At 42.0% G+C, this 13,965-nt stretch overlaps 1 protein-coding gene across 1 annotated transcript in view; it reads right to left on the bottom strand.

Moving 5' to 3' along the window:
* Positions 1-5,865: 5,865 nt before the first annotated feature.
* Positions 5,866-13,965, bottom strand: part of LOC311049607 (uncharacterized protein) — a gene marked incomplete at its 3' end in the record, with an annotated part of 28,549 nt that continues 20,449 nt past the window's right edge. Inside the window, exons 3-4 of the mRNA XM_084063289.1 lie at positions 6,823-7,308; positions 5,866-5,888 (exon numbers count right to left, since the gene is read on the bottom strand). Of these exons, the coding sequence (XP_083919415.1) occupies positions 5,866-5,888; positions 6,823-7,308 (509 nt within the window). The remainder of the gene's footprint in view (positions 5,889-6,822; positions 7,309-13,965) is intronic.

The following is a 13,965-nucleotide window of genomic DNA, read 5'->3' as shown; positions in this document are numbered from 1 at the left end:
TGCCCTGCCTCTATGGTGGGTACGCCACTGGTTCACATGATGTGAACCATGGCTAACATAGATGCAAAACAACCTGAACGAGTTGATCTTTATACCTGCTGTGTTTCAGTGGTTGAGCTGCTAACAAACGTCCTCCTGCTGCTTAACGACGACACTGTTTAGAAACGACACGTTTGACTTTTCTTTGCATTTTACTTTGATATTGTAACGATCCCAGGAAGTGGAGGCTGAGGCGTAATCCACCGTTTAGGTTCTTTCTTTAATATAGGTAAATCACAAGGTAGGTACAATCAGGCTCACATAGCCACACGTTACTCTCAAGGCAGAGACAACACACACACACACACACACACAAGGTCACGTCACATCCTGTACTAGACCCGGAAAGACCCTCTCATTGGCTGACAATCCTTAAAGTGCCATACACACACACACAGTCTGCAGCGGGCCGCTACACTACCCTCCCCTTACAAAAGTCCTCGTCCCCGAGGACAGGCCCGTAAGGAAGCAAAACACAGCCCGTAGGCAACAACATGAGGTAGCACAGTAGCGTGAATCAACAAGAACCCCAAAAACACAATCTCCCACCCCAAATACACACCCCCTTATACAGTGTACATGCTTTTTTTTTTTTTTTTTTTCCACTCACAGATTACATCGTCCATATCAGTCCTGTGCCCCAAGGGACACCACATAGTCTCTTTTTATTTTGTAGTTTTACTTCTGACACCAGTGTAACGATCCCAGGAAGTGGAGGCTGAGGCGTAATCCACCGTTTAGGTTCTTTCTTTAATATAGGTAAATCACAAGGTAGGTACAATCAGGGGGAGGCATGCGTTAATCCGACAGACCTTTTCTCCGACTACGTGGCTTCCGCGTGCGGTTAAGGTTAGGTATAGGGTTAGTATTGGAAACGTCGGGGTTTCAACCTTTTTCGTGCCAAGGACCCCTAAATTTATTTGGCCGCGGAGCCCCATCGGAAAATGTTTGTGCCAGGGACCCCCCAGAAGCAAAGATTTCAGTTAAAAAGGTTTGCTTTAAAAAATATATATACATTATATATTCAAAGATATGCACACATTTTCAAGATTTTTTAAAATAGCAGATCTACAAGCTCATAGCACTCGGTGCCACGCTATGAACTTGTAGATCTGCTATTTTTGTCGTTATCAGTGAGAACCAGTCATACAACAGGTTTATCAAGCTATGGGCTGGCACGCAGGAGCACATTGAGTTAAATGGCATTAACATTAACTTTGAAGTTCAACCTGGACTCGACTAGTGTCTCTCACAACAACTGTGGATGGTCGTGACCGGCAGTCCTATTTTGGACATGTTATTAATACACAACCACAACAACAACAACTACTTTTAAAGAGGTTTTGACATGTTTATTAATTGAAATTCAGCATCTCAACATCTAAAAAGCTATGAGGTCAAGTTTTCAGGATGGATGGGGTCTGGGGTTGGTTAGTGGAGGAGGTATCTCTCTTCAGTTATAGCAGGGGTCATCACCATGCTTTCTTGTGGTGGACATTTTGGTCAAAATTCCATTTTTGCCACGGACATACAAAATTAGTGGACAATAATATTACCAGAAACATATAAAGAGCTATAGCCCTGAATGACCATATAACAGGTCTGTAACTCTGAGCGTGTACAAATGGAACCAATTTGTACACTCTCAGAGTTACGGTGGCCCTTGCAAATAAAACATTTGTGAACCACTAGTACTAGTAGGACTCCTAATGTTCCATACATAGTGTCATAGTAAATCAGAGTCATACATATTCTGAAGAAAACTAAATAAGACCATTATAATGGTGTGTAAATCAAAAAAAAATGCCACGGACAAGACCAAGTCTTTGCCACGGACACATTTGTCTGTGTACGGACATGTTGATGACCCCTGGTTATAGTCTTGCTTGATCTCTTTAAAAAAAATCACACCCTGTGTGAAGGAAGCGGTGCCTTTGGGGCGGGCCTTAACTCATTTCAGTTCGTCCCTATTGGTGGTCTGAGTCCACTTACCAAATTTGTACTTGGTAGCATGCTGCAAACTGGAATGATGGCTGTTTAAAGCCCAGCCAATGGGCAGACAGAGGGGGCGGGGCTTAAGTAATGACAGTTAGTCCCTATTGCTGGCTTTAGTCCATGTACAACATTTGTACTCCATAGCATGCTGCGAACTTGAGTTATGGCTGTTTGAAGGCCAGCCAATGGGAAGACAGAGGGGGCGGGGCTTCAGCAATTCATGCTGGTCCCTATTGGTGGTCTAAGTCCACATACCAAATGTGGACTTGGTGGCATGCTGCAAACTGGAGTTATAGCTGTTTAAAATCCCGTGCTCATCCCGTGCTCATACGGGCGCTGGGGGTCCCTGGACCCCTCTTTGATAACTTCATCAATGCATGCTCGTGCCTATTGGTGGTCTAAGTCCACATACCAAATGTGGACTTGGTGGCATGCTGAAAACTGGAGTTATAGCTGTTTAAAATCCCGTGCTCATCCCGTGCTCATACGGGCGCTGGGGGTCCCTGGACCCCTCTTTGATAACTTCATCAATGCATGCTCGTGCCTATTGGTGGTCTAAGTCCACATACCAAATGTGGACTTGGTGGCATGCTGAAAACTGGAGTTATAGCTGTTTAAAATCCCGTGCTCATCCCGTGCTCATACGGGCGCTGGGGGTCCCTGGACCCCTCTTTGATAACGTCAGCAAGTCATGCGCCTCGCTATTGGTGTTGTAAGTCCACATACCAAATGTGGACTTAGTGGCAGGCTTCAAACTGGAGTTATAGCTGGTTAAAATCCCGTGCTCATCCCGTGCTCATACGGGCGGACGGACATAACATACGCTGGGGGTCCCTGGACCCCTCTTTCATAACCAGTGGCACGTGTGGCCAATGAGAGGAGAGATGGCATAGGCAATCTGCAAGTCCGTGTGTGTGTGTGTGTGTGTGTGTGTGTGTGTGTGCGTGTGTTTGTATGTGTTGCTTCTTTGCCGTGCTCATCCCGTGCTCACACAAACGGACCCACGGACAGAGTCAAACGTAGAGCGGTTGGCACCGCTAAAAAAACATTTTTAGTTGGCAGCCATGACCTGGTCCTGTTTTTTTTTACCAACACACAGACGTAAAGGGTGTTCAATGGCCCTGATTTATGGAAAAACATGCAAAAATGTCAAAATGGCGTAAGATGGTTTCTGCCGGACAGCATAATTGTTACCGTTAACACTTGAAGGGATATTTCACTTTAAAAAAAACGTAGGGTCATTTTATCGTCTTACTCAGGCTTTTGGGAGCACCCCGGACAGTTTTTAAGTTGCTTGATTCAGTATTTAGATATTTGATATTCATTTTATCAGACACGCCCCCTTCCTATACGAACCCATTGTAGCTACAAACTCCATTTTAACCATGTTAGATTCATCGGAAACGCCCGTCCTTGGTTCTGGTGACTGATATTGTCATTCTAATACATGAGGAGACTGTGTTTTTTCAATAACCTTTTTCATTTATTTTCAATATATTCTTTGGAAAATTAAAATAATTAAATACAACAACAAAAAAGAGTGAAAAAAGTAATCGAAAATATACGGCTCCCTCACGTATTAGGAGGGCAGGATGAGTCACCAGAACCAAGGACGGGTGTTTTTGATAAATCTAACATGTAAAAATGGAGTTTGAAGTTATAGTGGGTTAGGAAGGGGGGCGTGCCGCGTGTCTGATAAAAATTAATATCAAATATCTAAATACTGAATCAAGCAACTTAAAAACTGTCTGGGAGGCTCACAAAAGCCTGAGTACACGATAAAATGTTTCTTTTTTTAAGTGAAAATATCCCTTAAACAAATTAATGTGAGGATTTAATGTGAGGATTTAAAAGAAGAAAACAAAAGAGCTGGAGAATGTCTCTAAAGCAGGGGTTCTCAAATGTCTTCATACCACGACCCCATATTATGAGGGAATTGTTTGGCGACCCCATCACCCTGGTTGTCTGTCTGTGAGAATGATCTCCCCGCTCGGTAATTTTACATCGCCATCTGTAAATTGAACGGTTTGTTGACTCAAATTCCGATCGGAGACTTATTTTGTTTGCTGGTTAAACTATACACAGTGACGTGGTCCATTTGTGCCCTCTCGGTAACGGAGTAGGGCTTTCACGACTAGAGATTTTTACTGGTCGACTAATTTGCCCCAGTCGACTAGTCGACTAGTCGATGTTTACCTATTACAATTGTTTTAATGCCATTACTATTATTATTATCCTCCTGCCTTTATTTTTATGCCGTTTTAAGGGAAGTGCTTCTGGCACAGCAGCACAGCAGCGTCTCCATACAAGCGTCATGGAGCCGAGAGTTCCTGGTTTAGAGTGGTGTTCGATTTTTTTACATTGCAAACTCTCACATATACATAAACGTTCATATTTCAAATATAAAGTGCTTACCCCCAAGCCACGGATGTTACAAGTTGATCCGTTCCGCGATAATTACCCGTATCTCCCGTATTTTCTCCATAACTTTCAACCACGCAACACTAATGGTTGGGAGGTGTATTGCACTCTGATGATCGGATTAAAATGCTTTTTATTGAACAATACGGGAGATACGGGTACTTATCACGGAACGGATCAACTTGTAACAACCGACACTCTGTGTGTCGATCGTCCTGGAGCAATATGTTCTGTGGCTCTTGAAAGGTTGGTAAAAATGCTCTGGCACTGGCTGATTTAATTCATTAATTCATTCTGGCACTCAATGAGTCAAATTTACCCGAAGACCTTAGGTGTGACTAAAAAACGAAGACTCTAGGAGGGTCAATTTGATCCTTTTGGTGTGAATAAGCTGATGTCTTTTAAAGTAACCTGACTCTTGTCACAATGTTTACACTGTAAAGCTTTTTCCCCAGTGTGGATAGGCTGGCAGGGCCGTGCTTTGCTGTAGGCAAGGTTTGGCGGCCGCCTGGGCCACCACACAGGCAGGGGGCCTGTGAGATTTTTTTTCTTATTTCTTTTTATATAAAAATAGAAATAAACAGCTTTCCAATCCATTCGAGGCCCTTACAAAACATCCAACATGGCCCCCCAAACAGTCAGGGGGCCCCATGAGATCTCTCCCTCTCTCTCTTTTAATGTCAATAATGAAAGTAGCTATTCTTCTTCATAATAACATTTTAAGTGCTATACTGTAGTTATAGCAGTGAGACAACAGACTGAAAAACAATGCTTTATAACTGAATGCCACCATTGGAGAGAAAGAAAGAGTGATATATATAATTCACTATGAATATAACTTGTAATGTAGTGAGATTGGAATAGAGTTCAGACAGACAGACAGACACACACATACATGTGTATATTTAGGAAAAAACGTTATAGCTCGATCTGCTATTTTCACTCCTTTAAATCATTTATATATTTCATTTACATTTTTTTGTAAAACGTCTTTTGAAATAATCAAATACTAAATGTAGGAAACAAAAAATAAAGGGTTATTTACTCGAGAACCAGAAAAATTGGTCCGCGACCCACATATGGGTCCCGACCCAGGGGCCTCATACTGGGGTTTGCCTAGGGCCTCCTTAAGCACGCCCCTGTACGCTGCTGTGTCTTCAGGTCACATGACTGAGTGAAACTCTTGTCACAATGTTCACATTAGAATGTTTTTTTCTCCAGTGTGGACACGCTGGTGTGTCTTCAGGCTAAATGACTGACCGAAACTCTTGTCACAATGTTCACATTGGAATGGTTTTTCTCCAGTGTGGATACGCTGGTGTGTCTTCAGACTACCTGACTCACTGAAACTCTTGTTACACAGTTTACACAGGAATGTTTTTTCTCCAGTGTGGACACGCTGGTGTCTCTTCAGGGTACCTGCCTCACTGAAACTCTTGTTACACAGTTTACACAGGAATGTTTTTTCTCCAGTGTGGACACGCTGGTGTGTCTTCAGGCTAAATGACTCTCTAAAAGTCTTGTTACACAATTTACACTGGAATGTTTTTTCAACAGTGTGAACACGCTGGTGTCTCTTCAGGTCATATGACCCACTGAAACTCTTGTTACACAGTTTACACTGGAATGGTTTTTCAACAGTGTGAACACGCTGGTGTCTCTTCAGGTCATATGACCCACTGAAACTCTTGTCACAATGTTTACACTAGAATGGTTTCTCTCCAGTGTGGACACGCTGGTGTGTCTTCAGGTTAAATGACTCTCTGAAACTCTTGTTACAATGTTTACACTGGAATGGTTTGTCTCCAGTGTGGACACGCTGGTGTGTCTTCAGGTTACCTGACTGAGTGAAACTCTTGTCACAATGTTCACACTGGAAAGGTCTTTCTCCAGTGTGGATACGCTGGTGTGTCTTCAGGCTAAATGACTGACTGAAACTCTTGTCACAATGTTTAAACTGGAATGTTTTTTCTCCAGTGTGGACACGCTGATGTTTGTTCAGACTACCTGACTGACTGAAACTCTTGTTACACAGTTTACACTGGAATGGTTTTTCTCCAGTGTGGACACGCTGGTGTCTCTTCAGGGTACCTGCCTCACTGAAACTCTTGTTACATAGTTTACACTGGAATGTTTTTTCTCCAGTGTGGACACGCTGGTGTGTCTTCAGCTGACCTGACTCTCTGAAACTCTTTTTACACCGTTTACACTGGAATGGTTTTTCTCCAGTGTGGACACGCTGGTGTCTCTTCAGGGTACCTGCCTCACTGAAACTCTTGTTACACAGTTTACACTGGAAAGGTTTTTCTCCAGTGTGGACACGCTGGTGTGTCTTCAGCTGACCTGACTCACTGAAACTCTTGTTACACAGTTTACACTGGAAAGGTTTTTCTCCAGTGTGGACACGCTGGTGTGTATTCAGGTGACCTGACTGAGTGAAACTCTTGTTACACAGTTTACACTGGAATGGTTTTTCTCCAGTGTGGACACGCTGGTGTGTCTTCAGGTTACCTGACTGACTGAAACTCTTGTTACACAGTTTACACTGGAATGTTTTTTCTCCAGTGTGGACACCTCCACTTGTCTCACTCCAATCATCACTGTCTTCAGTGACTTCAGTGTCAGATTCAAGCTCAACTTCAACTTCAGAACAGTGTGAAGAGATGTCTTCATCAATTTCACTTTTCACTGCTAGTAATGTCAACATTGATCCAACAGGCTCCTCTGGTCTTTGAAGTAGCTCCTCCTGTTCCTCTTTAATGTGTGAAGGCTCTGGTTTCTCGTGGAGCAGACTGGGGCTCCTCTCCTGTTCAGAAGAATCCTCCTCTTTACACACAACAAGGTGCAGGATGTCTAGGAGCAGAACAATAACATGATATTGAACAATGGATTTCTAAAATGTAACCCTTTGTCCATGTTGTTGTTGATGACAACAACATCCTCTGTGTAGTTCTGTGGATATGTAAATGTTGAACACTGTATCTATTAGATGTTTTTCTCTATCTGATTACCCTGTGGTGTTGTCCCACCCACTGATAGATAACGTGACCTGTGGGTGTCTATTTAAGTGGGTGAGGTACACACTTCTCCAGTTTGACCCCATGAAGAAGAGCCTTGGCTCGAAACGTTGTCAATAAATTTACATTGGAGCAGATGAGTGTGTGGGTTTATTCTTTTTCTTCATATTACCTTCCAACCCAGAACCTCAATGAAGTGATGTGCGTATTCTATTAGTTTTCATATGAGCTATACTCCATATGAAATATGAAATCTAGCCTAGCTGTAGCCCTGAAACATGACTGTCATACCATGACAGTCATGGGCCCACTTGTTCCTGGTATGCGATTTGTTTTACATTTACAACTGCCACATCTACATAAACGTTCAGATTTCAAATATAAAGTGCTGACCCCCGAGCCACAGATGTAACAAGTTGAGCCGCAAAAGGTCTAAGTACCTGTATCTTCCGCATTGTTCGGTGGCCATTTTCTATATATTTTTTTGAAATGTATCAGAGTGCAATACAACTCCCAACCAGTAGTGTTACATAGTTGAAAGCATCAGAGAAAATTCGGAGACAATGGCCGACGGTCGGATTAAAAAGCTTTTTATTGAACAATATGGAAGATACAGGTACTTAGACCTTTTGCGCCTCAACTTGTTACATCCGTGGCATGGGGGTCAGCACTTTATATTTGATATCTGAACGTTTAAATAGATTTGCGCTGCAGTAATCTGATCCCTGGTCAGTCAGTCTATCATAGCAGCACTTGATTCTTGCAGCCTGATCCCCACGGGCATCTGCTTCTTTCACACCCACAAGCAGAATACGTAAAGAACAGCGATTTGTTGAGTATTAGCTTGTCTGGCTCCTAGTTTATGGAGTTGAGAGAGCAACTGCACACGTAGCCAGTAACAGAACGGTCATTGCGGCGAGAGGCGAGCATGCAGCCAATACACAACAACCATTGTGCAACACGATGGGAACAGTGGGGTGCTAGACCAGCGCTGGTCGGGGATTTAAAAAAAAAAAAATAGACCAGCGAGATCGACAAGCCGATTGCTAGGCCCTTCTGACCCCCCTTCCGGTGCCTATGGTGTGTGCACCACAAGGCAACATGGCCAATTAAGACATTAAGCCTAAATTTAAAAAATATTTATATATATTTTCCCTACGGTTTGTTTGTCCGGGACGTAAATTAACGCACGCATGTGCGGTCTCAAACTTCTTTTTTGAGGCAGAGAATTTACTTTTAAGATAGCGTTTGGATAGAATTTAATTGTTTAACTTCATATATGTGGTCAATTTATCATGAAAGAGCCTATTTAAAAATAAAAATTCAGAGAACCAGCAGGGGCGGGCAATAACACGCATTGTATCCGAATAAAGCAACCTATTTTCGGCATGGCCCCTTCAGAAGTCGCCTTAACTCTATAGAAGTCCCCCCTGCGGCACCCCCTGGTGGTTGGGGAAATGAACTGCTGGAGTGCCGGTGTTTGTTTATCTCTGAACTTGCCTACAATCCCTTTAATCCTTATAAAATAATGTGCGACACATTTTAGATTAGATAAATAAACAATGGCGGGAGAGGGATTCCATCCACACTAGATGCTGGGATTGGAAGTATTCTGCTTGATCCAACTAGACAGTTTGAGTATATTTTCTTATAATAGCAGGTTGCTTTAAGTAGCTGTACTTAGCTCCAAAGTGTCAGTGTTGTATAGTTGTATTGTTGTAGAGTTGTATTGTAGAGTTGGTTTAGCCTAAAAATAGTTTGTTATTTTGCTAGTTTCAAAGCCTATTGTATAGGTCTCAGCTGACAGCCCCATTAAAGGGAGTTTCACTTGAACCTGATCAATAGCCTTGGATAAGTAGGGGAGTGGCCTAGAGAGTCTAAAGTGTTTATAAGTGTGTCCAGTTACAGTGTTGCTTCAGTGTGTAATTCAACTTCTGAAGGAACCCTGTATTCTGCTTGATCCACCTAGACAGTTTGAGTATATTTTCTTATACAGGAAATGCACTTAAGACCTCTGGTGATTAGTAGTTTTGTTCCCTACCTATGTTGAATGCACTTATTGTAAGTCGCTTTGGATAAAAGTGTCTGCTAAATGACTGTAATGTAATGTAATGGAAGTCCAATGTTTAACGTTGAACGCCACAGAACCATGTGGTATTTAGGGATGGGACGATAATCGTTATTATCGTTTATCGTGATAAAAAAAACGCTCACAATAATCGCATCGCAGAGATTTTTAATTTATCGTGAAATTGTCCTCCGTCATACACTGGGATCAATTCAGCTTTGCCGAGCTGCATATCCGGTACCACTTAAACCCTGTAGGATTGGTAAAACGCTCCTGTAAACGACATACTTGTTACAGTCTTTTTTTCACTCTCTAAATCTCTTTGCCAAGAATAGCCGATCTACAAGCTCACAACGCGTCGTGTTGCGTCGCGTTGTGAGCTTGTAGATTTGCTTTTTTTTGGCAAATGATTATCGTGATAATATCGTTAATCGCAATTATTTTGGTCACAATACTCGTGACATGAAATGTTCATATGGTCCCATCCCTAGCGGTATTTCAGGGTTTGGGGATTTATTTAAAGTGGTCCGCTCATGTGAGAGGAAGTTTCGCGGACCCCCAGCAAAATGTATAGCATGAAAATCACTGTAACCAGTTCAAACCTAATTTATATACGTAGGTGATCTGAAAATAGCAGATCTACAAGGTATTTAATAATGATGCATCCCGATGAGACACATTGGGCCCCGATTCACTAAGATGTTTACGCCCATATTTTTTACGTACTGTAAAGGAATTTACGTAACTTCCAATGTTAGTAGTTCTGATCCATTCATTCTTTTGTCTGTGAATTTTGCGGGAGGCTCGCTCTTTCTCACGTCTCTGCTCGAAGGCAGACTTACATAGGACCAAAGCTTTGGTATGTCATTAGAATGCATTATTCCTCATGAAAAATCTATTATAATAGTGCCAAACCTCAAATAAAATATGTATGTGCCCAACATTTGTCGACACATATATAAAAAAAGATACAGGCCTATTATGGCCCTATGTCAAACGATCTATTGCTTGTATGCATATTATAGACATGATGCAAATTCAACAGATCTTTTTTTAAATTGTGATGTAACAATACCATTTACACACTTTATAATTTGAAAAATAAGGAGAAATCCTTTGTCAATTATAATAACAGCAGACAGGTGAGTTTGGAGCTAAACTGTCAGATCATGCATTACCTGGATGGTCATTCTAGGTTAGACACAATACAGCATGACAGATGTTTAGTTGGTATAAAGATTCAAGGTGCATGAAGACATGGAGCTCTAACTTCACTTGACAATCACATTAACATTACAGACAGACTCTGTCTGACAGAGGAAAGAAAATATTTCACTGGAAGGAAAATCTGGTCAATAGAAAGATTCCATTGACCAGATCTGTAGAGGGCGCAGTGGAGCGACCAAAAACATGTTTTCCTTCCAGTGAAATATTTTCTTTTCTGGACAAAAAAAGTGTATTGTATAATATTTAATTTTAAAAGAAAAAAAAAACTCTCTCTCACACTTATGTCAGTGTGCCAATGATCACCCTCCCCTGCGCCAATGTTGGCACTCATACGTAAGGGTGCCTACCCCTATTGTGTAATAATTCATTGGGGCCCTTTGCTGTCATCGGTTTCGTAGGATTGCCTTCCAGCTGACCAGGGAGCATTGTTGTAGCCAACAGACCAGCACCACCTTCCCCACAGGAGTCGGCACCAACCGCCAGTCCTTCCCGCTCTACTCCTGAGGCCCACATCACCGTTCAACTCTACGTTACTCTGCAGGCTGCCATTGCTCAAACCCAAGCTACCCTGCAGACCAATGCCAGCGTTCCAACTCCACACTACACTGTTGGCCATCTCCGCTCAACTTCACGCTATACCAATGTTTTCTCTATACTTGCCTACTTGAAACTTGCCACTTAAAGTTGCGGTTGAATGTAGAGACCCCTTAACAGACGACGTCACACTGATAAGAACCAGTATGCGTGCTATCAGTATGCGCGCAATGAAACCCATTCTGTCCGGTCTCGCTAGGACGCGCCTCACTAGCCAACACACAAGAGGGGGTTGGGGTGTGCTGAAACCAGCGCACCCCGAAACAACAAGTTGGGAATTGATTGCATGAAACAATCACCTGTGCGTCCAGTCTCAATGTTAGTAAACAAATAATTGGTCTATAGGCCAGGGGACGGCGTCCTTTTTGACATGAGTGCCATGTTCTAATTTTCTTGATAGTCAGTGTGCCATGTCAACATTAAGTTTAAGATTAGACAATTTGCTATGTACCCTCTACACCAAATCTCTTTACCTAAAATAGCTGATCTATACAAGCTAGAGATCATGTAGACCCCCCCCCCCACACACACACACAAAATAGGGATGCTAGGGATCAGTGTTATTATTGTAACAGCTCTACAACAAAACAGAAAATATGAAAGAAAGAGAGAGCATATGAAACTTACTGAGGTGTGGATGGTCTTCAGGTTCCTCCTGTTTGATAGAAATGTCCCTGGCGGAGTCTGGAGAGTTCATCTTCACCTGCAGTCTGGACTCCACACACTGGTCTGAAATTAAGCAATTGAAAAAGGACTTTGCTGAAGAAAAAAATAACAATAATATTTGCAGAAGGCAAAATGGCAAAGACCAAGTCTCCAACATATGAATCTTGGGAGCAAAGATTATAGGATTCATATATTAGGGAAGAAATCCTTCGTAATTTAGGATTGCACAAGGAAGAATGTGTCAAAAGGTGGATTCCTGCGATGCAAATAATGGTCTTAAGTGAATAAGGTGAAAGTAGCCAATCAGTTTTTCCATGTTTCTGCAACCAGACAGAGTGAGCAATTTGTTTTAATCATCAGGATATTATCATTGTCATTATATATTTTGTGATGATTATTTCTTAGTAAAATTAGATATTGTGACAGCCCTAAAACAGAAGAGAAAAGAATAGTGGGTGGTCTTCAGGTTTATCCTGTTTAATAGAAATGTCCCTGGCTGAGTCTGGAGAGTTCATCGTCACCTGCAGTCTGTCTTGTTATGGACATGACAAACCTAAAATGCTGTTCTAACACAGTATTGGTGAGATGTCAGCTATACTCCATATGAAATATGAAATATGAAATCTAGCCTAGCTGTAGCCCTGAAACATGACTGTCATACCATGACAGTCATGGGCCCACCTGTTCCTGGTTTCCTTATTTTTTTTACATTTACAACTTCCACCAAGCGCGTACGGTCACTGGGGCCAGCGAGGCCATGGCCCGGTCTGTAAAAACCATGCTTGCCACTGTGTTACGATAATACGATACGATAATACTTTATTGTCAGTTTGCACTGAAATTTGTCTTGCGACCCAGAAACAGCCATGTATGCAACATATAACAGTACACACATTTGACATGACACAAGAAAACAACAAAATACAAATACATACATAAATACATGCAAAGACAAGAGCAATGTCCACCACTCAGCCTACCCCTGGCTTATAACTCCTGATTAAGCCTCAATGTCGTCTGATGGACAAAGGACCTCTTCAGTTTGACCTTATTGTATGTAGGAACACTGTATCTCCTTCCTGAAGGCAGCAACCTATATTCTCCATACAAAGCATGGCTAGTGTTTGAAGTGATATTCCTTGCCAACCTTATCATACTGTTATCATACGTAGATGTATATAGCCTCTGAAGTGGTTGTCCAACAATCTTTGAACAAATGTTCACTTGTTGCAGCAGTTGTGACTTTAAAGCTACAGACAGACATCCATACCAGGTGGTACTACAGTACTGCAGGACACTCATAATAACAGAAGTGAAAAACAAAAGAAGAATCTGTCTACTAGCACCAAAAGATCTCAGACGGCGAAGGAAATAGACTCTTTGTTTTGTCTTCTTACCCACTGATTCAATCTGGTCTTTCCATGACAAAAGGTGGTCTATTACTACTCCTAGGTATGTATACGAACATACCTGGTTGATCTGCTCACTATGAATAGTAATAGGGGATCTGTGTATCTCTAGTGGGGCACCAAAAACAATCTCTTCTGTCTTTTTTGTGTTAATGATAAGAGCGTTGTTATCACTCCATTCCACCACCTTATTTACTCTGTGTTGGTGCAGTCCAGGATCACTGGAACTATCCAAAAGAGAAATCAAAACTGTATCATCAGAGTACTTTAGAATGTATTGGTCTGGCTTGTCAGTGCGACATTCAGACAGACATTTCTCAGTACTACAGCTGTCAGTATAAAGGGTGAACAATACAGCTGAGCTTACACAACCCTGGGGAGCACCAACATTAGTGGTTAATGCTGAGGAGAGGGTTTTGTTCACTTTCACCCTCTGTACTCTGTTAGTAAGGAAGGAAGCATACCAGTGAATTAAGTATGGATTCAGTTCCAACTGTACCATCTTTGACACCAGAATATCAGACTGTAT

The sequence above is a fragment of the Gymnoscopelus microlampas genome (assembly GCF_963454915.1).
Source record: "Gymnoscopelus microlampas genome assembly, chromosome: 1".
NCBI classification, from domain to species: domain Eukaryota; kingdom Metazoa; phylum Chordata; class Actinopteri; order Myctophiformes; family Myctophidae; genus Gymnoscopelus; species Gymnoscopelus microlampas.
The sequence above is the reverse complement of the archived record's forward strand: the minus strand, read 5'-3'. Positions and strand labels throughout refer to the sequence as shown.